Raw genomic sequence first — 24,042 nt, 5'->3', positions numbered from 1 at the left:
CCATCCCTCAAAACTCAGCGCTCAAAAAAGAAGGAGCCACAGAGAGGCCAACAATCACTTTGAAGGAGCTACAGAGTTCAGTGGCTGGGAGTGGAGTAATGGTGCTCCAGTCACCATGTCAAGAGTTCTGCATAACACTGGCCTGTATGGGAGGGTGGCAAGAAAGAAGCCGTTACTAAAAAAGTACCATCTGAAAGCATGTCTAGAGTTTGCCAGAAAGCATGAGAGTGACCCAGCTGCGATGTGGGAAAAGGTTTTGTGGTCAGATGAGACCAAGATGGAGCTTTTTGGCCAAAACTCAAAGCGCTATGTGTGGCGCAAACCTAACACTGCCCATGCCTCAAGACACACCATCCCTACAGTGAAGTATGGTGGTGGCATGCTGTAGGGATGCTTCTCATCAGCAGGGACTGGGCATCTTGTTAAAATTGAAGAAAGAATGGATGGAGCAAAATACACGGAAATACTGCAAGAGAACCTGCTTCAGTCCGCTAAAAAACTGAAGCTTTGGAGGAAATTCACCTTTCAGCAAGACAATGATCCCAAGCACAAGGCCAAAGCAACATTTGAGTGGCTCAAGAACAAAAAGGTGAATGTCCTACAGCGGCCTAGTCAAAGTCCTGATCTCAATCCCATTGAGAATCTGTGGCACTATTTGAAAATTGCGGTCCACAAGCGTCGTCCAACCAACCTGAACAACCTGGAGCAAATCTGCCAAGACGAATGGGCCAAAATCACTCTGACACTGTGTGCAAAGCTGGTACATACTTAACCCAAAAGACTTAAAGCTGTTATTGCAGCGAAAGGTGGCTCTACCAAATATTAATGTGTGGGGGTTGAATAGTTATGCAAGCAAGATATTTCAGTTTTTTATTTGTCTTAAAAATATTCCCAAACATAAAACCAATGTCACCTTACAATAATTGATTTTGAGTTTCAGTGTTTTAAAATAAAATATCAAACAGAACGAAATTTCAATGTACCTTTTGTAATTCAGTAATATGAGAGAATTGGTCAGGGGTCTGAATACTTTTGCTAGGCACTGTATATACACACAAATATATACATACATACATACATATATATACACACACATATATATATATATTATATACATATATTATATACATACACACACACACATATATATACACACACAGTGCCGTGAAAGTATTTGCCCCGTCTAATTTTCTGCATTTTAGCACATTTTTCACATTGTATTTGGTCAGATTTTTTGTGAGTTGTAGTAGTATATAGAGGGAGTCAGACAAAAATGACACCAAAGTTTGGTGCTTCTTTCATTTGTTTGGTGTGCAAGGTAATCAAACATGCAATCTTCAGGTGTGAAAAAGTTATTGCCCCCCCCCCCCCCCCCCAGTTAACTCAACCCAATTAAAGGGATAATTAGGGTCAGCTGTTTGAGTACTTTGGTTAACAACCAGGCCTGATTTGGGCCAGTCCTGCACAATATAAATCTGACTAACTGTGGCCCTTACCATCAAAGTGAAGTTATCAGCACACAGGTTCTAGAGGCACATTATGTCACGAACAAATGAAGACCTCTGGAAAAAAGTTGTTGATGCCTATCAGTCTGAAAAGGGTTACAAAGCCATTTCTAAGGCTCTGGGGCTCCACCGAATATTGTCCAAATGGAGAAAGTTTGGGACAGTAGTGAATCTTCCCAGAAGTGGCTGTTCTGCCAAAATCTATCCAAGAGCAAGATGTAAAATCGTCCAGGAAGTCACAAAGAACCCTAGAACAACATCCAGGGACCTGCAGGCCTCTCTTGCCTCAGCTAAGGTCAATGTTCATGACTCCACCATCAGAAAGACACTGGGCAAAAATGGGATTCATGGGAGAGTAGCAAGGTGGAAACCATTGCTCACTAAGAAGAACATGAATGCTCGTCTCAAGTTTGCCAAAAAGCACCTGGATGATCCTCAAGAGTTCTGGAACAATGTTTTATGGACAGATGTGTCAAAAGTGGAACTTTTTGGCCGACATGGGCCCCGTTATGTCTGGCAAAAACCAAACACTGCATTCCACAGTAAGAACCTCATACCAACGGTCAAGCATGGTGGTGGTAGTGTCATGATTTGGGGATGGTTTGGGGATGCTTTGCTGCATCAGGACCTGGAAGCCTTGCCATCATTGAAGGAACCATGAATTCTGCTCTGTATCAGAGAATTCTACAGAAGAATGTCAGGCCATCCGTCCGTGAGCTGATGCTGAAGCGCAGCTGGATCATGCAACAAGACAATGATCAGAAAACACACAAGCAAGTCTACATCAGAATTGTTGAAGAACAAGAAATTTAAAGTTTTGGAATGGCAAGACCTGAAAACTAGCAGTTCATGCTCGAAACCCATAAATGTCACTGACTTGAAGCAGTTCTGCATGGAGGAGTGGGCCAAAATTCCTCCACGGCGCTGTGAGAGACTAATCAATAACTACAGGAAGCGTCTGGTTGCAGTTATTGCTGTTAACCCTTTGCGGTCCATTTATTAATCGCGCGTCAGGCACGCCAGGTCTAATTTATTTTCACACGCGCAGTTAATTTTATACGCGCTGTTTAAAAGTATTTGTTTTCACAGTCAAACGGGTTTAAATGGCCCTGCATATCAACAAAGCACACACTAGGCATCTCCAGCCCCGCCCCAGCCTTTTGTTTGCTATAGCTTTCAGCTATGTAAGAAATAAATAATAATAATAGTCGTACATACCGATCGATCATCTCCAGATCACTCGTTTTATCACCAAACTCCTCAATAATGCGATACAAGTCATTATTTTATTACTATAACATCTGAAAAAAGCTCTGCAAATGTCCATGATAGTCTCAGTGCGCTGACGCACTTAGCCAGCTTGTTTACTATGGACGCCCATTATCCGATACCTGATACCATGTATGACTATTCATGAAATACGCCTTTTTTTTTTTTTTTTTTTTTTCCCCCGACTTGTCTCGGCTCCTGTCGCTACCACTCGGCAATTGAATGGTTTTCTCGGCTTTTTCCGGAGAAAAAACGACTAAACACCCGTTTATTGCGTTGCTATAATGATGTCGGACCCAGTCCGACAAAGGACCTGTGAGGAATAATTGCAATGTCGGACCCAGTCCGACAATGAACCGCAAAGGGTTAAAGGTGGCCTAACCAGTTACTGAGTCTAAAGTGGCGATTACTTTTTCACACGGGGGCATTGGGTGTTGCATAACTTTCTTTAATAAATAAATGAAATATGTATCAAATGTTTGTGTTATTTGTTCACTCAGGGTCCCTTTTATCTAATATTAGGTTTTGGTTGAAGATCTGATAACATTCAGTGTCAAAAGTATGACAGGGGACAAAATCTTTTTCTCGGCACTGTGTGTGTGTGTGTGTGTGTCTAATATATATAAAAAATATGTGTATCTTCCTGCACATCATTCGGTTTAATAAATGCAGGGGGGATAGTGTGGAATAGCCTTCCCAAACGAAAGACTCACACGCCGCCTATGCATTATATGCAAGAATAGATTGTGAAGGCCTTGCTTTACCCCACTGAATGAAATACTGTACAAAGCAAGGGATATCATACAGTATAAAGTTAAACTGTTATTTTTCTTGTGTGTATTTCAGGCATCACTTTTTTTTTTTTTTTTTTTTTTAAAGAAAAAAAAATATATCTGCCAGTGACATTTCTTCAAAATAAAGAAAGTGGTAAACATAACGTTCATAAAGTAATAGCATTACTGAGGTTTATTTATGCCTTTATTTTTTTTAGCTGAACAAGCAAGTGAACGGACACATTTAAGCTTCAAGTAAAACACAATGTGGAAAAGGGAACATTGTATTTAAAAGAAAAAAAAAGGATTTGGTTATCATTTATTACATTCCACATACAGAAAATATTTATATGAACTATAGCATGATTTGCAAGGGACTAAAAATCAGGTGTCCTCAGGAGTTGGTCAAAAGCGGAGGACATTTAGCAACACCGCCTAGACGTGGATTAGTTTTCATCAAGAAAAGTCGGTAAATTCAAAATGAAATGCGATGTTGTGGCCAGAGAAGGCGATTTTGTGCATGATTTCTAAACAATGAACTGGGTGTAAATAACTACTTTTGTTGTACCTTCTTTTCCAAAGGCTAGAATAACCATTTCATCCCTTGAGTGATATGTATTGGTAAAGGTTATGAAACCACCCATTTTTAGTCCCACGTGAATCAGGCTTATGTCATTTCTGGCGGACAGAGACATGAATTTTTGCCTTCCAATACATGTGGAGTAACGTTCATTCAAATATTTGGGTATTTGCCCAAGCACTATTTAGTTATTGATTGACTGGCCAAGCACAGTGTAAATAACAGGTTCCAGCAATCTGAGGAATGAGGTTGATGCCAAATCTAAATCTGAACTGATTTGCCACTGGAGTTACCCAACCAGTACTGTCTTACCTGGCTTGGTCTTTATCTGATTACGTGGTGAAAACTGCATGACAATGAGTGTCCGTACACTCCATCTATTATTTGATTATACTGTATCTTACCATTCCGTTCCTCGTATCCCAAAGATTTCTTCGCCATCTCTGCCAAAGCCCCTATTCCAAGACCAACAGCCAGACCTTAAGAAAAAATAAATAAATAAATAAATAAATAAATAAATAATGCATGGCTTAATTTCCAGGCATATTGTGCATGTAAAGATTCTTTCTAGCTCAGCATTGACTGTAAAACAACTTTTAAACCGTGCCGTTTGGCTTTTCTATGCTACAATTGTTACCAAACTTCATCATATTCCTCAAAAAAGTATCTATATTTTCTACACTGCATTTCATGGCTGCCTTTTAAATCAATGGCGGACTTGAATATAATTTCTCAATACAACACAGTGCATTGTTACATCATCAGTTTAGAGTTTAAAGCTTGTAGAATGTGCTGTAGTCATGCACTCCTATGAGGACAATGAATCATAAGGGACCCAGGCTAGTATCAAATTGCATTTACGGCAATGCTTTCACACAGGGTCTTTATTGTATATAACTAAACAAAGTGAGATAAAGATAACTTATGTTTTAGGTAATTTTATCATTTTAAAATCGTATATACACAAACACCTTTTAGTAAACCTTGCAGCACAGTATAAAAGGCAGCTTTCTGTGCACTGATGTTAGTGAACGCAACTTTATGTAAAACAGGGATTAGCCACCGCCTGCCACCTGCCCCCCCCCCCCCCCCTAGCCAGCCAGTAATTTATATACTAGAACCTGTTCTAAGAGCTAAAAAGTGCAAGGTGAAGGAAATTAATATTAATATATAATCAAATATATGAGGCAGAGTGGTGTAATGCTTAGGTTTGAATCAGAACTACAGTCCCCCCCATCCCCCCCCCCCCAAGGTTTTATATAAAAAAGGAAACCACCACAAATTCCTACCCCAAAACCACTACCACCAACCCCAAAAGTTCTGAATCAAGATGCATTTGTGTTGGCCTATATTAAATACGTTAGTAAAACGAGTTCATACCATTCATTCAGAGATTGCATTTTATAGGCTTTATTACATCAAATAAAAATTTAAAAAAAAAAAAAACTAAAGTTTACAGTACCCCTGTTTTAACTGTTTACAACTTGTCATACATAAGCAACAGAAGATTTTCTTCAGTAAGTGCATGCCTTCTGTCACTGAGCAAGTTTTCCGCTTCCTCCCTTGTGCAACAGTGCTGCAACAACTGGTTCTTTAAAATCATTCCTTGTTGCTGTGGATAGAAAGTCCAAATCCAGGGAGAGGTCATACAGCATGTTATACACTGTGTGTGTTCTCTGTGGGTTTTAAGGCACGGCTGAATCTCCGTTGAATGTTCTTTGACAAACAAGGCCTGGGCATGAAGACTATTGCAGTAATTTATTAAGCTTCTCTAGGCATGCTGCCTTAGTTGCTGTTCCTGCTGAACAAATTTTCCTAATAAACCCTTCAAGTGCATCTTGTTTGGACAGAGTACACAGGCAGTTTGGGCTCCGGGGTGCAGTTTTTGGCGATGTACTCTCAAAAAACGTGAAAATGTTTTCTTTACCTGAACGACCAGTTCATTTAGGTCTTCAAAAATGTCAGGCCAAATTAAATTGAGTAAATGGGAGCTGTGTACAGACGTGCTCAAATTTGTTGGTACCCCTCCACAAAAAACGAAGAATGCACAATTTTCTCTGAAATAACTTGAAACTGACAAAAGTAATTGGCATCCACCATTGTTTATTCCATATTTAATAGAAATCAGACTTTGCTTTTGATTTTTTATTCAACATAATACTGTAAATAATAAAACAAATGAAAATGGCATGGACAAAAATGATGGGACCGCAAACCTAATATTTTGTTGCATAACCTTTAGAGGCAATCGCTGCAATCAAACGTTTTCTGTAGCTCTCAATGAGACTTCTGCACCTGTTAACAAGTAGTTTGGCCCACTCTTCCTGAGCAAACTGCTCCAGCTGTCTCAGGTTTGATGGGTGCCTTCTCCAGACTGCAAGTTTCAGCTCTTTCCATAGATGTTCGATAGGATTCAGATAAGGACTCATAGGAAGGCCACTTCAGAATAGTCCAATGTTTTGTTCTTATCCATTCTTGGGTGCTTTTAGCTGTGTGTTTTGGGTCATTATCCTGTTGGAGGACCCATGCTGCGACTGAGACAGAGCTTCCTGACACTGGGCAGTACGTTTCGCTCCAGAATGCCTGGATAGTCTTGAGATTTCATTGTGCCCTGCACAGATTCAAGGCACCCTGTGCCAGGCGCAGCAAAGCAGCCCCAAAACATAACCGAGCCTCCTCCATGTTTCACTGTAGGTATGGTGTTCTTTTCTTTGAAAGCTTCATTTTTTCGTCTGTCAACATAGAGCTGATGTGACTTGCCAAAAAGCTCCAGTTTTGACTCGTCTGTCCAAAGGACATTCTCCCAGAAGGATTGTGGCTTGTCAATATGCATTTTAGCAAATTCCAGTCTGGCTTTATGTTTTTCTTTCAAAAGAGTCCTCCTGGGTCTTCTTCCATGGAGCCCACTTTCGCTCAAAAAGCGACGGATGGTGCGATCACAAACTGACGTACCTTCACCTTGGAGTTCAGCTTGTATCTCTTTGGCAGTTATCCTTGGTTCTTTTTCTACCATTCACACTATCCTTCTGTTCAATCTGGGGTCGATTTTCCTCTTGCGGCCGCGCCCAGGGAGGTTGGCTACAGTTCCATGGACCTTAAACTTCTTAATAATATTTGCAACTGTTGTCACAGGAACATCAAGCTGCTTGGAGATGGTCTTGTAGCCTTTACCTTTACCATGCTTGTCTTATTTTCTTTCTGATCTCCTCAGACAACTCTCTCCTTTGCTTTCTCTGGTCCATGTTCAGTGTGGTGCACACAATCATACCAAACAGCACAGTGACTACTTTTCTCCATTTAAATAGGCTGAATGACTGATTACAATATTGGAGACATGTGTGATACTAATTAAAGAAACTAATTAGTTTGAAATATCACTACAATCCAATTATTTATTATCTTTTCTAAGGGGTACCAACAAATGTGTCCAGGCCATTTTAGAATATCTTTGTAGAATAAGCAATAATTCATCTCTTTTCACAGCTTCTTTGCTTTCTTCTATGACATACCAAAGGCATGCAAGTATACATGATAAAATAGCTTTTAATTTCATCACTTTTCAGGAGGAATGAAGCATTATTTCAATGAGCTGTAAGGGTACCAACAAATTTGATCACGTCTGTAGTTGACGTGGCGTGTTGTTTTTGCTTTCCATGGAGCAAAAAACTATTATAACTTAATTGTATTTTGATTAAAACTGTGTCATATAGTAAAAGGCTTTGTATTTAAAATCTAAACTATATGAAAAGTTGCAAAATGCACAGCAATTTTCACTGATCACTGTCCTCTGGTGTGACTTGTGAAGGGCCGCAAAATTGAAAAACATTGATAATTTTAAAAATAATTAGTAAAAGTCCACTCTCAAATTCCTGGCATGTCAACACAGAAGTGTATTTATGAGAATGATATTCCTCAAGTCTATACATGACATTTTTAAATAGTTATGATAGGTTATGTGTTGTCCACAAAGAGGACGTCCCATGATGTGACACCATAATGTGATTTTAAAACGTGCATTTACTTGGACACCATTGCGGAGAAGAGGGTCCTTCCTCAATCAGGAAGTATAGATGACATCGCTGGAGCACATGGTGTGGCCAGAGGGTTAGTTTTTTTTTTTTATCATAAATGTATCAAAATATTGCACTTTTCTCGCACTGCCCTTTGTGTCCATCTGTTACATCCTTTGATGTGACACCTTTTAAATGAGAATGCAAAACAAGTATACCTTTTTAATCATTAAACTATGAAAAGAGTCCAGCGAGTTAAAATGGAATGCTTGAGAAATCACCACAAGGCCCCAAAATGGCCAAACATCATGAGAAGTCCATTGGTGTGACAGATATGTCCACTGGTGTGACACCATTTTCATGTCACTCCAGAGGACATGTTCTCATAATAAACCAGTATAAATGGTGTTTTACAGAGTTATTTGCACCAATTGAATATCATGTTGAACATTTTAATTTATGTGGGGTACATTTTATGCATTATTTTTCAAATCATCTGAAACAACTTGTAATCTTGTGAACTGTGTTTTACTAATGTAATGTAATAATCTTACTGTATTCTGTTAACTCAATGCTTTTTGTCAGTTTGAGGTTGAGGCAGAATAATGACAAGAGAGGACAAGAAGATACAGGGAGAGACTAAACGCTGATCCCAGAAAGAGAGGAAATCCTGAGGAGGAGACGCAGAAAGTAAACAGAATAAGAGAGAATAAGATATAGAATAAGAATAAGATAGTTGGCTGTGTGTGTGTGTGTGTGTGTGTGTGTGTGTGTGTGTGTGTGTGTGTAAGGGGGTAGGTGGTAAAAGACAATGCCATTAGGAGTATGTGGCAACAATAGACAGCAACTGGATCTTTGACTAAAGCCTTTCTCATCATTGAGCATGGGGGAAATAGAGAGAGGGAAAGCTGATAGAGAGATGACATGAGCAGAAGAAGGGTGGAGAAGAGAGAGGGAAGGGGCAGTTTGTCATGACATGTACAGTGATTGAGTTCACATGCTTCTAATTGGCTCAGATAGTTTTACCCTCTGGGATTGTAATTGTTTGTTCCTCTTTAACAGATACAATGAGAAGAAAATTAGAAGAGACATTGAAAGAGTCAACTCTATCATCAGCAGAAAAAGAAAAGCTCCGCAAGACATGGAGAGAATCAAAGAAGAGGTGTAGGGAAAGAGAGAGAAACCTAAATGTCATTATGGATCTGACCCCCCTGTCTCCTGAAGGTTTATCTGATCAAGAGCAGGAAATCTAGGGAGACCCAGCACCTATGGAATGCAGAAGTGGGTAGTGTGGACTGTAAACCAGAAGCCGCTACCCACTTCAACATCTACCTCCCTCTCAGCCGTCTTCAGCTGTCCACCACTATAATGTGTCCCCTCAAATCAAAACGACAGATCGAGGGTAAGGATGTAAAATTTAGTTTCTATATTAATTGTGTTCCTTCACCACCGAGTGGTCAATTGCGGTGATCGGTCTGTAACTCTAGAATGCAGCGATCCTCGCCTGCTAAAAGAACTTAATTTGCAAATTCGTAATAGCTTTCTCGATTTTCAAGGATACATTTCTACGATTATCATAAGTGCTTTTCAGCCAAATCAGCATCAATTCTCTAAAGCCTGCGGAGTCTGCTGCTCTACTGCAAACAACAACCCTGTGCCCAAAATATGCTTCATATTCTTCAAGGCATTATCAAGCACACTCATCTTCACCTGGACGCAGAGTCGTTTCAATAAACCTGTTTCACGCTTCAGTCCCCCATCATCATCATCATCAACCACTCAGGATAAATACGGAAGACCTATAAAGTTTTCAGGAGCCAGACAGATATACAACAATTTCAATCAAACATCCTATCTATTTAAGTATTACGTAAACCTGCATGTCTGCAGCGAAGCGCATTCACTTACAATCTGCCCAGTCACCAGGAAATTATTTATAAATTAATATGGTTTCAGACCTCAGCGCTCAACCTGTCCAATAAAAGGGCAGTAACATCAGGACCAAGGTCCACAGTACAGGCACTGCTTACAGTATCAACTCCAGTCAACATCCCAGCCCTGATGGAGGCCCTTTACAATCACCATGACCGCAGCTTCGTCAAATATCTAATCAATGGCCTCCAATTTGGCTTTTCTACTGGTCTCACCCAACTATCTTCTAAAGAGTCTTTTAAAGTGCAAGAACTGATGCTGAACCACAGGTTGTCAACTTACTAATTCAAGCTAAAGGATTTATGGTTGGCCCGTTCACTACACCGCCTTTCTCAAACTATAGGATTAATCCGATAGGGGTAGCTACACGTAGCTATTCAGGGAAGAAAAGACTAATCATTCATTTATCCACCCCTCGGGGTAGCCCTATCAGTAGTGTAAAATCAATGATTCCACACGATCAATTTTCCCTGCACTACATTACCCTAACTGACGCCATCAAGAATATCAAGACGGCAGGATGCAGGGCATGGCTAGCAAAGATGGACATTTCAGATGCTTTTAAAGTCATGCCCATTCACCCATCCCTCCGTCACCTGTACGCCGTGCAATGGAAAGAACTGTACTATTTTGCCACGCAATTGACATTTGGCTGCCATTGCAGCCCCAAAATATTTGACAGCCTGTCAGAAGCATTATTCTGGATACTGCTCAATACCAACAGAGTACCGTGTTTTGCTTCACTTGTTGGATGACTTCCTCCTCCTCTCCCCTCCCTCTCACCCTCTGGATCAAGCAATATCGGCCCTCCGCTCTCTCTTCAAAACAGTAGGAGTTCCTCTATCAGAAGAAAAAACTATTGGGCCAGTCACTACTATTGAATTCTTAGGAATAACTCTGGATTCAGTGAAGTTCGAGGCCTGTCTCCCACAAATCAAGTTGGAAAGAATACGCCTCTTCATAAGCAAATTTCAAATGTCGCAGTTCAAAACAAAAGGAAAACTCTTGTCTCTTCTGGGTTATTTCAATTACACCTTAATCATCCCCCAGGGCAGGACATTCATTTCACATCTGCTGGCTCTGGCATCCACCACCAGCCGCCTCAACGCGAACAGATCTATTTCTATGGAAGCAAGGAAGGACATAATAATGTGGACAACTCTACTGCAGCATTGGAATGGGCTATCTATGTTCTATGAGGATTGCATAGCAGCTGCAAATCTCGCTCAATTTACGGACGCTTCTCATCTAGGCTATGGGGCAATCCTAGCCAATCAATGGTTTTTCGGCCAATGGCCCCCTGACATAGCAGTTCTACCACCGGAAAAGAAATACACTGCATTATTGGAATTATACGCAATAGTTGCTGCTGCTTTCATCTGGGGCAAATAATGGTCTAAAAAATCAATTCTGTTTTATAGCGACAGCCACAGTCCAAATAATCAATAAAAGGCCGATCTTCAGTACCATTCATTATGAAATTACTGCGAAGGCTCATTTGGCTATCTGTGTCAAATAATGCCTTAATTCAAGCCAGGCATGTGTCTAGTTCCTCTAATAACGCTGCTGATGCTCTCTACTGTTTGAAGATCTGCAGATTCCACCAGATCATGCCAGCAGCATCGCGTCTCCCTCTCCTCCCTTCCACCACCTCATCATGGAATAAATTCATCCCTTTCCAGTTTACTTCTGTCTGCTCAGGGCTACATGACAGCAGCTCTGGCTCCAGCACCCAGCTCATCATACAGAACAGCATGGATTCTGCGCCCAGCACCGAAGTATCCCGGCACAGTTCAACCACAACGGGATCCTGGCATTCGTCATGCTCCTCCGGGACATCTTCCAGCTGTCACCCATTACCATTAGACCATATCTGTCTGGGATTCAACACTATTACCGACTCCAGTGCATCCCAGCACCCACCCACCCTCCTCTCACTGCCTTCAATTATCAAAGACTAACTCTCCCCTTTGCCCTTACAGTTGTCTGGCAGAACTCATCTTTACTCCTCATTCCTTTAGAATCGGAGCTGCAACTTCAGCTGCCAGAGCAGGACTAAAACATGTCATTAAAACTCTAGGTCGCTGGACTTCATCAGCAGTTGAGACGTACATTTGAACGTCAGCATCAGACATTATTTAAGTCCAGCAATCCCTAGCTAGCTTCCACCTTTAAAAAAAAAAGTAAAAAGAAAAAAAAGGTGTTTTTTCCTCTTCGCGGCTGCGGCTCTCCTGTGAGTAGGGTAGGGGACTAACACTTATTTTTTCCAGGTCTCAGGAGTCATCCGACCAGCCTTCAGGTCACCAAGGTTCCCGAGCACGAGACTTGCTTTCCTATCCACTTTTTCCCCTTCAAGTAAATAGCACTCATTGAGCCTGCTATAAAATCACTCTAAGAAAATAAAAAAATCACTCTCTATACACGTTTCACCGATACTCCATGGAATACGGAATATACAATGAATATTTTATGCTGAATTAACTGACCACATTTTGTGTACATAAATAACAAAAATGAGCAGATTGATAAAAAATGTAGGTTGCCTTGGCCTTGCAAAGCCTCACAGTAACCACCACCCCTCCCCAGCCTTAAAAGAAATGTGCTTCGCTATGCAAAGGTTCTCCACTATCTCTGCTATTTTAAATCTTAAATACTTGTCATTCAAAACAGAATTCCATATACCAATATTATGGAACGCTTCAACTGCAAGATGGTGGCTGTGAAGGTGCTTGCCTAGCCAGGATCGTCAGAACGGCCCGGAGTCGCTGGGAGGCCAGGACTTCGGCAGCAACATAACAGAAGTAGGTCAGTTTAGGGGATGTTCCTGTTAGTGGGACTAGCGCTCGCCATTTTGGGTGGCAAACTTATTTTTTAGCTTTGTTTTGTTTTGCTTTATTAAATGTGAGACTAGGGTTACCATTGCTGGTACCCTAGTGTCAGCACTGTGTTGTAATTAAATCTGTATAAACACCAATGCTCTGTGTCTGACTCGGTATTTTCCAGTGACTACCCACACACATAACCCTGTTACAGTCACATATTCACTTCTAGCTCTGGACCACACATACAAAAAATATAGCAAATTTATGTGTTGTTTTAAAAAAGAAACATACCTCCAAAGTTTGCTAGTCTTCCAATTCGAGTAACTGGCACCTTGCGCTCCCTTGCCCTCTCACTTAGCTGTAATGAAGAGAACAGAAACAAATCAAGAAACTTACAGAGCATTAAAAAAAACCTGTTCCATTACCTCACAAAACCTACAATATAACTTCAAAGAGTAATCAGTTTAATAAATAATTTTTAAATGTGTACCTTTACCTACCCCTTACCTTTTAGGAAGGGTGGGTGAGTTTTTTCAGAATAAAAAACATTATGCAGTTCCTCATTCATACATTTATTCTATTTTGGTTATTTATAAAACAGGTAACAAAAAGTAAAATGGAACGTACTACCCAGAACAGCCAGAGGCTAACTAGCTTAAGCCAGAACAGATAAAAAAAAAAACACACACACACCATCTGTTTGTGAGGTTTGGCGTTATTCATTTTAGACTCCCTGGCCTTTTCAATGTCCTCTGCTGTTAGCCCACCAACAGATGAGTGGTCCTGGTGGAATGAGCGAGTCTGTCCTGAAATCTTTCCACCCGAGTTCCGAAAGTCCTCAAAGAGCTTGCTGTTGGATTTCCCAGAAACATGGCTGTACATCCTTGGTTCTCCGGGTTCAGCTCCCTCAGAAGGAATGCCACTGTCTCTGCAAGCCTCATCAGTTCTGGCACTGCTGCTTGCAAAATCTGTGTTCCCAACCCTTTCTTCAGCACTAGAAAAGTCGTACATGGAGTTGAGCTCTTCCCCGACATCGGGCGCATTCTGCTGCCGATTCCCAAATTCCTAAAAAAAAAAAAAAAGGTGTATGCTGGTTATCAGAAAAAGCAACTGCCTGCCATCTACCTGAACTTGCAGATTCTATGTATTGTCAGATTCTGTATGACAAAATGTTTTGGTTGGTGAACACAGTATATCAAGGTCAATTCTTGCACACAATTGACTTTGATTTGCCAGCCAAACTACATGGGGGGGGGGGGGGGGGGGGGGGAGTACAGTATTGTTGTAATCAGAACAAACAATGATTTGAAGAATGGTGTTACTAGACTGGTACAGAACCATTTAAACATACACATTTTATTTAAATATATTTGATTATTCCCCCCCCAAAAAAAAACAAACTACACAGCATTTGTAGGAACTGACCTGTAGGAATTTCTCATGGATTCCTTTAGGTGAAAACTGAATTGACGGTTACCCTCATGTTTACCTTACCTTTTAGTATTTTCTATACTGTAGATAAGGCTAGCTTGTTTGTTTCTTTAAACAAAAACATTAGAAACAAGAGAAGCTGAAGCTCACAGTACCTGCATTGCCATGCTCAGGCCCTCCTCTGCTGTGGCCTGCAAGGTCCTTGTCATGGCCAACACCTCTCCACTGCCAGCAATGTGGCGCAGGTTGCCAGCCTGGGTCTCTATGACAGCCTTGCTGAGCTTAGCAAGCCCTCTCATCAGCAGGACCATGTCAGAAGCCATGATGGGCTTGTTTCACACAGATCTCAATTCCTACGAAAGAAAAGAAAGCCTGTGTGAGCATTAAGAGGCTATCTTAGGCATAGCACTGCTTTAAAAGAAACATTTATTTCTTTATTGGAAAAAAATAAAACATGCCTCCGAGTGGTAAAAAAAATCACTAAAAATCTATTTTTTTTACATTAGCATCTTGAAATCGGTGTCTTTTTTTTCACAACACTCTGGGGAACATTATAAAATACTTCAGGAAACCATAAACTTCTCGTATAATATATTATATATATTTTAAACGTGTATAAAAAAAACGGTTATTCTATGGACACTACTCCCTATTTTCTCAAAACAAATATTTATAAATAAAATAGTTCTTCATTCCATTATTACCAGGAATAAGGAAAACACCTGTACCTAATAAATTTAGTTAATGAAACATTATCTGCTTACAGCCACTTGATTTTTATAAATGTTGCAAAAACATATATTAAAACACGAGACATTATAAATGTTCTGATATAATTAAGTCAAATACATCGGATTTACAGTGTTTTACCCATTTATTTCTTGTCTCTAAACAAGTTCCTGTGATGTTTTGTTTCTGTGTGCTGCTGTAAACTGTCTCCGCCCTTTAAAAATTACAGTGATGTCACATGGAAAAAAAAATTAAATCCCTCCCTTATCCAATGATATGCCTTTACAAGCTGTACTGCAAAGTATGATGGCCCAGTAAATCAAAGAGTCAAAGAAGTGTGTTTATCGTGGTTACCCGATCATGGGTCAGGGGGTAATCTCCAGCCCCCGACCAAATCCTTCGGCACACATTCTGCAGCCTTGACTAAAATCATGGACCCGTGTGTCATAATTACCTCCCTTCTAACATGCTTACACGATGCAGTCAAGGATCAAATCTGAGAATTATTCAGATGACGGGTGCCAGCTCTATCAAAATATTGACTTGGGACTGTTCAATTAGCAATTTATAGATTACAGATGAGAAAAACACAGCTGTCACAGTACTTAATATCAAAGATAGGATAAACCTAGTTATTAAACAAGAAATACAAAAAGGTATAAAACTACATTTGAACGAAAACAAAAGAAAGTTACAACTTAAAGTTTTTTTTTTTCCCCCCCCCCCCAAGGTCAAAAGTCAAAAACTGTGTTCAGGTGTAACTTCCTTTTGTTTTCTTTCAAAAGGTCTGTAACACTCATTGCTCTTCAAATAGCATCAGAATTCAAAACCTTACTTAGTGGTTTTAATTAGAAGTAATGAATCATTGATCTTAAATACTAAAACCAACAAATGTATTTCTTTAAATATTTTCAATCTCAATTACTGCACTACACAAAAGTTAGCCTCCAATTATACAGCGACCAGTCGCCTTTATTGGTATAGTCACCCGGTTCTAGGGCTGTGTTCAAGGATTTGTTCGCTAGTCAGGAATTCGAAGGTACTTCTAAACCTTTGAAAGTTCATCAGGCAGCATTCATGCACTATGTTTTTTTTTTTTTACTTTGTTAACAGAAACCGTTTGACAATGTGTGAATACTATAAAATCACACATTAAATGAGGCATGCAAAATTCAGTTTTTTGATTTGTACAATTAAGGGATAGTGCCCGTCTGACGGCTCTACCGTGTGACATTTGACCGCGACGGTAGAGCCGTCAAGGTCAACTATCACACGGTAGAGTCTTCATCGAGAGGGCACTACCACTATTAGAAAATTATTTTTACCATGGTTTACTATATATATATATATATATATATAAATTAAAAAAAACACTAAAAAACCTAGATTTACCTTGAACTTGTACTGATTTGTCTGGTACCTATCCGCCGAGTATAGACGTTCTTAGAAAATAGTCCCGAACATTTTTTTTAAATAAAAAACAAGGATGACATACAAAGAGAAAAACAAATGAGTTTATTTAGGAAAATCGATTTTTATTTTTTTTCTTGTCAGGGTTTTAAACCCCTATTTATAATCTGGACATTGCCTGAGGAATGAACGGAGCAATTACTGAACAGTCTGTACGATACAATACAATCTCTCATTAAATACCACTCTAAAATGCCTCCCAACTCGCCATGTTTCTACCTTCAGCCAAAGCCTCTCTCCTGAATCTATATATGAATGGAGCAATATTACTCAACTGTCCGCGTTTTGTTTTGTTGTTGAAAGATGCTGTGTCTGTGCACCAGTCGAGCAGACAGTCTGCGATTGGCTCTCGACAGTTGCAGGTACAGGATTGGTTGCTTTCGTCGATGCAAAGTATTGATTGGCTGATTTTGGTGGATAATAAATTTCATTTGGACTCAAATATAAGTGATACGTTTCTTTTGATGCTTGGTATATTTTTATATATATATATACACACACACACACATTATATATATATATATATATATATATATATATATATATATATATATATATATATATATATATATATATATATATATATATATATATATATAAAATTACACACACACACACACACACACACACACACAGAAGCAAGCTATCCCATCCCAAGTTGGTCATTTGTATATGTGCGATGACGGCAATAGTACATTTAATTGTTTATTTTTTGGTTTTGCGTGTGTGTGTGTGTGTGTGTGCACGTGTGTGTATTTGTGAATGACTGAGACTCGCAAGCCATATTTGGTTACTCGAAGAGCCAGGTATGGCTCGTGAGCCATAGGTTTCCGATCCCTGCTGTAGACTATATTGCAGTTGAATCTACAATAATAACTTGAATCTACTTATTGCAAGTAGTGCATTTTAGTACATGTATGTTATCTTTGTAATGGTCCAATTCATTTACGAGAACCACAACCTTCTGAAACACAGGACTGGGTGCATGGCTTCTTTACAATAGGTAAGATGGCAGAGGTTCGTAATACAGTTAAAGTAAAATTACCTGCACCTGTGAAACCGATAGAGAATATACCACACGTCATTGTCATTTGTCCGACATCTGTCCACTCTTAAAGCAATACATAAGTTATGTATAAAAAAGCCTATCAGAAAAAAATAATAATAATAATGAATTCCTTTCACTTAGCAGCCTTATTTTTTAATTAAGCAGAACATTATTATTATTAATTTCTTAGCAAACGCCCTTATCCAGGGTGACTTACAACTGGTACAAGATATCACATTATTTTTACATACAATTACAGCTTTTGAAACCGTTTCAGGCGGGTATTTACCAGTTAACGAAAACGTTGTATAGGCCTACAGCACAATACATAAAACAATCAAGGTTGCATATCTTGGTTCAGATTAAGAGAAAACCTGCAGCAAAAATTAACCACATGCATACAATAAAGATATAATGTGGTTGCAAAATGGTACAGTTGCCAAAAATACAATTTGCACGGTGTACAGTATGCACTGAACTATAAACTACATTTTTCAGGCATTATGCAACTGGGTCTGATTTCAAAGTTTTTTTTATTATTATGCATTTATCTTTTCTTGAATGTTCATTTATTGGCGTTACTTCCCATTTATTTATGCTTCAGATTGTCAGGAAACAATGATTTGAACTACTTCTTATTTTAGCTGTTTGTGACAACAATGTTGTTATTCAAGAGCAATTGAACATTAATACATAAAAAAATTACTTACAATTTAGCCTGTTTGTAAAACACACACTGGGCTGATTGTTTTTGTACAGTAGTAATCACTTTGAAGTGGGCAATTTGTCTGCAATTTAACTCCAATTTTCTTATACTGCAGTAGAACATGTAAGCTACAGTTTTTTTAATATGCCCCAAAGTGATTATTTTCTATATACTGTACTCAAGGAGCAATATTGGAATCAAATTGGAATCACTGGGCCAAGAAACTACTGTAACCCTGGACATGTTGATTTTCTCACCTTATCAGCAGTCCAACCAGTCACAATCTGTCTAGATTACCCATTTTACAATTGCATTTACAAGAATACACAAGGGTAAATGTTTTATTGCATTTTCCAGGATTATTGCAAAATTGTATTTTATCAACTGGCTTTGCCTTGAGACCTTGACATGTTATGTTTATGACCAAAACAAGCAGATAACTAGGTTGATACTAATGTAAAACAAATGCGTTTGTTTTCATGTTCATACAAACATTGCTCATTGAATGTGTTGATCTTTTTCCAGGACACAGGTTTGAATTTAATAATAACTGTCCAAACATGTCACCACCTTACCTCAATAAACAGAACTGCTTTTGATGTTTTATACTGTATTTCTTGGCCTTGAGAATGTCACTGTACAGTATGTTAGATATTTGCTAGTTAACATTTCTCCTTTTAGAAACATATGGCAAAGGAGTGTTTTTATTATCCCCTCTGCGCAAATCCATGGTCCGAGTCTTGATTCTGTTTACTTTCATGTTTCATTTTTAAGGTGTAACATTTTGGAATGTGAATTTGTGATTAACAAATACTAGCTTGAATTATAAAAGCAGCGTTACCAAAATACTTTTGATAAGTATCTTTCACACCACAGGCCACCACGGCGACACGAAATAAATAGGATTGAATCCTATTTTTTGTGATTTTGTCATGTGACAACTTGGGAATTGAGCAAATCAGAGAACAGCTTCAATGCATGTGGTCCAGCAGGGTGAAGCACTATTCAAAATGACAGAGGAACAAAATAATGCTTGCCATGGAAAAATACCCTGAGCTTTATGACAAAGATCATCGCAATTATAAATATAAAGAGATGAAAGATAATACATGGGAGTCCATTTCGAAGGAACCGGATAAGCCTGGTATATATGATTTATTGCAACACATGTTGAAATACCTCAGAGAAGACACTCAATTTCCAAATCATGTTGACAAATACATACTAGTCGATCATAATTTTGTCAATAGCAATTTCACTTCAGGTGTGTATGGTCATGTCAATGCAAAACGATCTTGTTTCCTGATGAAAAATTGCATTGCGTCTGGTGTGTGCCTTTACAGTTCGTAATCAGCACGTTTGTTCTACAGTGTAGTATATTCCTGACTGTGTAAGTCTGCAAGTGAGGCTACAGCCTTATAATCTGCAAGTGTATTACTGTATACATTAAGTAATAGTAAGGTATTGTTTGATATACTGGTCCACCAATAACTTCAGGTGTTGAAGTCCAAGTTACTCTTAGTTTATACCACTGAAATATGTTTCTACTGCTCCTTCATAAGATCCTTCATTCACATTTAAAACAAAAAAAGCTAAAAGCTAAAATAGCTGCTCAAGTATTTAAATTCCAAAACTTACCTACATAATAATAATAATAATAATAATAATAATAATAATAATAATAATAATAAACTGTAATTCTTATGTATTTTTTGTATACAACTGCAAGTCACCCTGGGTAAGGGCATTTGCTAAGAAATAAATAACTAGAGTTGCCAGCAACTTTACGCCTTCCAGTACCAGTACCAAACACTTTAGCAAATAGTGCAGAATGCCAGTACCAAACACTTTAGCAAATAGTGCAGAATGCATACATGGGTTACTATATGTGTTCCACAGTAACCATGGCCCGATCTGCACTCTACAAGAAGTTATTAGCTAGTTTTGTATGTTGATGATGTCATCCAATGTGGCTGCCATGTTTTTTTATTGTAGCAACTTCCCTTGACCAAATTTAAAGAACCATACTAGGTTCACGTGTGCCAATTTTTGCTTCAATCGGACTAGCGGTTTGGGGAAAGATCTTTGTAGTTTGTGATTATGACATCATGCAGCATGGCCCTCATACCACACAGCTTCTTACGAACAGCAGTTAATCTTGGACTATCCCTCAACAAGTATATCAGCTTTCAGCACTCTGCAATAAGTGGTTTTCGAAAGACAAGTTTTTATATTTAGGCAAAATGTTTTTTTTCCAATACAGTATGGCGGCCAAACCATGTGACCTACGACATATGTTCAATTAACCAACTTCCCATAAGCATCTACCATCCTACTGAATTTCGTCAGTTTGAGCAACCTTTGGCAGAAAGAAGAAAAAGAAGAAGACGACCAGCAATAACAATAGGCTTCCCAGCCCTATGGGTCTGGAAGCCTAATAAATAATCCTATAAAAGGCATTTAATTAATTAAAGTTTATGACTACCTTGTACTTTGAAAACAGCCTGATCCCAGTAACACAAGATAGCCTTCTTTTTTTCCCCCCATAACCTAGACCTTGAACTCACCTCCTTCTAGAGACAGCTGGCATAATGTCACTGTCAATCTGCAAGCAGTCAAGGGGCCAGCAGGTGACAGCAGCACTAAACCAGTCTGTCAGTGATTCAGCAACATGGCTTTGTCCAGTTACAGGACAATATGTTCACAGTCGAATCTTAATAAACATTTAACCCTGGCACGTTTACAAATTATATTTCACCTTTGGTTACCCCATGTACCCCGTGTGTAATGTGTGGCAAAGCACCTGGTACTACTGCACTACTCCATAAATCTCTGAAAACTTGCTATAAACACTGATACTGCAACTATTATAAAATAGTATAACAGATACTCATAAATTTACTGTAACTACTGGACCACAGGAAAATTACTAGAATTAAGCCTCAGGCAATTCTCTCAATAGATATGCCTAGAAACAAGATAAATGTAAGCCTTTCGATTACGTTGTTAGTAACAATTTCATTTGTGTTTTTTTTTTGTTGTTGTTGTTTTTTTAATAATTACATTTCAAATCAAAATTTAACGAAATATCTTTCTGTATACAAAACGGACAAAGAAGGAGACTCAGTACTCTTACACATGTAAATAGGTTCAGTAAGTTTCACGGTGTGGACACAACAGGAAAGTTGCAAGTTAGCACCACGCCTCTATCGTGTTCCACATGTAGGCCAACACTTCAGCCAAACACAGCACAACAAACAAAACCTTTAAAGGATTTTTATTTCGTCTAAAACTATTCATTTCGAATTTCGGACATGTACATCTTATGAAGTACCACTAACGACTAACTTAACTAGTGTCTAGTGTTATTACATGCCAAACGCAGTCGCAATATATTATTTCACATAATTTTAAGTTTAAAATGATTACATGTGTAGAACATACTACATTTAAACATGTATAGGTAATAAAATGTCATACTTTTAATTCGTTTACTTCCAAATGTCAGAAAAATGCATTAGCTTACCACCACAATTTGCAAAACCCTCTGTAAAACCTTCTCACGTTTGCTCCTTTTCGGTCAATGTTGTTTACCAACTCCAGCACCAGATTGCTACATAACCTTAGCCCCACCCCATTTTACATTTCACATTGGGTGAGCAACATGAGGAGCCGTTCTATTATGGAGAGTGGCGGAAGGTGCTCGTGTGTTAATTGGCTTGTTGGCCCATCAGTTTAGAACCAGCGTGCCTTGCTCGTGATGGACGTCCTTCTCACAAATCTGTGATCCAGCGAACAAACTCTTTTACTAAATACAGAATACCATCGCCAGGCATTGTACTTACTGACTCGATGCAGAGTCACTGCGGGAGGGACTTGTAAGCATTGAAGTGCCAACACTTTAAGGAAGTTTGGTTTGTTTCTTCGTTATTTTTATGTATTCAATTCAATTAAAACCTTTATTTAACCAGGTAAAGACATTGAGAACAAGTTCTCATTTAAAATGCCGACCTGGCCAAGAGGCAACATAAATACAACAAACAACAATACATAGACAGTTAGAGACATTACAACAAATAAAAAATAAAAAATAATAACAAATAAAAAAAACAAAACTAATGTATACCTACCTAGCAAGGGCGTGGGAAGGTTGTGCTATTTATTTTGCACGGAGTCGTCGATTCTGTCTCATGATGTGTAATAAATAATGCCAGGACACCAGAAATATTTCTGTATAGAAAATAACCTGTCATGGGTCACGCAAGATAAGTTCTGGTGGTATTGATCGAACTAAACAACATTTCACGTGAACAAGAATGAGTGTTTAATTAACAAACTTTGTGTGTGTGTGTATATATATATATATATATATATATATATATATATATATATATATATATATATAATATTTAAATATAATGGTTTAAGTATAATGGTTTAATTGATAAAATAACAACAAAAAAAAACAAAAAAACGATTTTCATATTAATTGAAGTACCTGTGTCACCGGAAATTGGTAGACCTTGAAAAAAAGTACATCGCCTATGGACATGCGCAAATTCCTGATTTAAGGTAGGTTTGTTGGAAATTCAATTAAGATTGCAGTATATTAGTTATTTCTAACAGTGTCATATTAAAAATGATTATTTTTAAAACGATGTGATGTCTAGCGTACATTAGCGAAATATTATTTTACTTAAAATGTAGCTTTTAATAAATTCTGACAATTTTTTTAAGTTTGAAACATTTTGCTATGTTTTACAATCTTATGGTAACCAATTTAAAAGAAAAACGGCGACAAGGTGTTCAACGATTAAGTTCCTATTTGGAAAATGCCAGCTGGTGAGAGCCCACCTCTTAATTCCCGGACTTTGTTAAAGAGATGCAGTCTACTTGGGAGGCTCCGGCCTCTGCTCCTGCGACGTCTCGCAAGGCTTCGGCCTTTACTATGCAAGGGGCTAGTGAGGCCGGTTTAGCGTCCTTTCCACCGGTGGACGCTGCGTTCGCCGCGTTAGTGAAGACGCCGACACTATCTGGGCTTACTAAAGACCCAGCTTGCCCCAATAAGCAGTGCAGGACCACAGAGATACACCTCAAAAAAGGGTACTCTGCGGCCACGGAGGCAGTTAGACTGTCTAATATAGCCAGTCTACTGACAGTTTACCAGGCGGCACTCCTTCGGGACCTACCTGAGTGCCCTTCTGCGGCCCTCAGAAGCGAGCTAGGCAGTTGAAGGCACATTCCACTAGGGGTATGGCAACATCCTGGGCCCTCTTTAGAGGGGTGCCGATGTCTGACATTTGCGCTGCAGCCAGTTGGGTTACACCGCATACATTTACGAGGTTCTACCGGTTAAATGTACTGGAATCCTCTGCTCCGTCATTTGGAGCATCTGTGTTACACTCTATGACGCCTCAGGTTGCGGACGTGTAGAGTGGTTGACAATATGGTGTGACTGTGACAGGTGTCATTGCGAGCATAGACGCTGAGGCGCAGCTCCGCATATGCGTAGATGTACTGCCTACGCAGTTGCGTTATGACGTAAGTCTGTCCTACTGCCGAGAATCCTCCCTCGCGACGGCTTGGGTACACTGTTCCCATACCTTGATGGTTATTTTCGACTTGAAAGGGAACAATAGGTTGCGGATGCAACCCCGGTTCCCTGAAAGAGAAAATAACCATCAAGCCGCGAGGTCGCTCCGGAAGCCTTCACGGCCTGAAGAGCAAAAGAGGAAGAGAGTCTCCGCGCGCTGCGTGTAGTAAGCTC

At 39.1% G+C, this 24,042-nt stretch overlaps 1 protein-coding gene across 1 annotated transcript in view; it reads right to left on the bottom strand.

Moving 5' to 3' along the window:
- The window catches only part of LOC117402235 (atypical kinase COQ8A, mitochondrial-like), a 55,140-nt gene extending 33,186 nt beyond the window's left edge, over window positions 1–21,954 (bottom strand). Inside the window, exons 1-5 of the mRNA XM_034003180.3 lie at window positions 21,802–21,954; window positions 14,478–14,675; window positions 13,585–13,956; window positions 13,183–13,249; window positions 4,532–4,606 (exon numbers count right to left, since the gene is read on the bottom strand). Coding sequence (XP_033859071.1) covers window positions 4,532–4,606; window positions 13,183–13,249; window positions 13,585–13,956; window positions 14,478–14,645 — 682 coding nt within the window. The 5' untranslated portion in view covers window positions 14,646–14,675; window positions 21,802–21,954. The remainder of the gene's footprint in view (window positions 1–4,531; window positions 4,607–13,182; window positions 13,250–13,584; window positions 13,957–14,477; window positions 14,676–21,801) is intronic.
- Between the last annotated feature and the right edge of the window lie 2,088 nt (window positions 21,955–24,042).

Source organism: Acipenser ruthenus, chromosome 5, assembly GCF_902713425.1.
Source record: "Acipenser ruthenus chromosome 5, fAciRut3.2 maternal haplotype, whole genome shotgun sequence".
Classification (NCBI taxonomy): domain Eukaryota; kingdom Metazoa; phylum Chordata; class Actinopteri; order Acipenseriformes; family Acipenseridae; genus Acipenser; species Acipenser ruthenus.
This window is presented reverse-complemented; position numbering and strand designations above follow the sequence as displayed.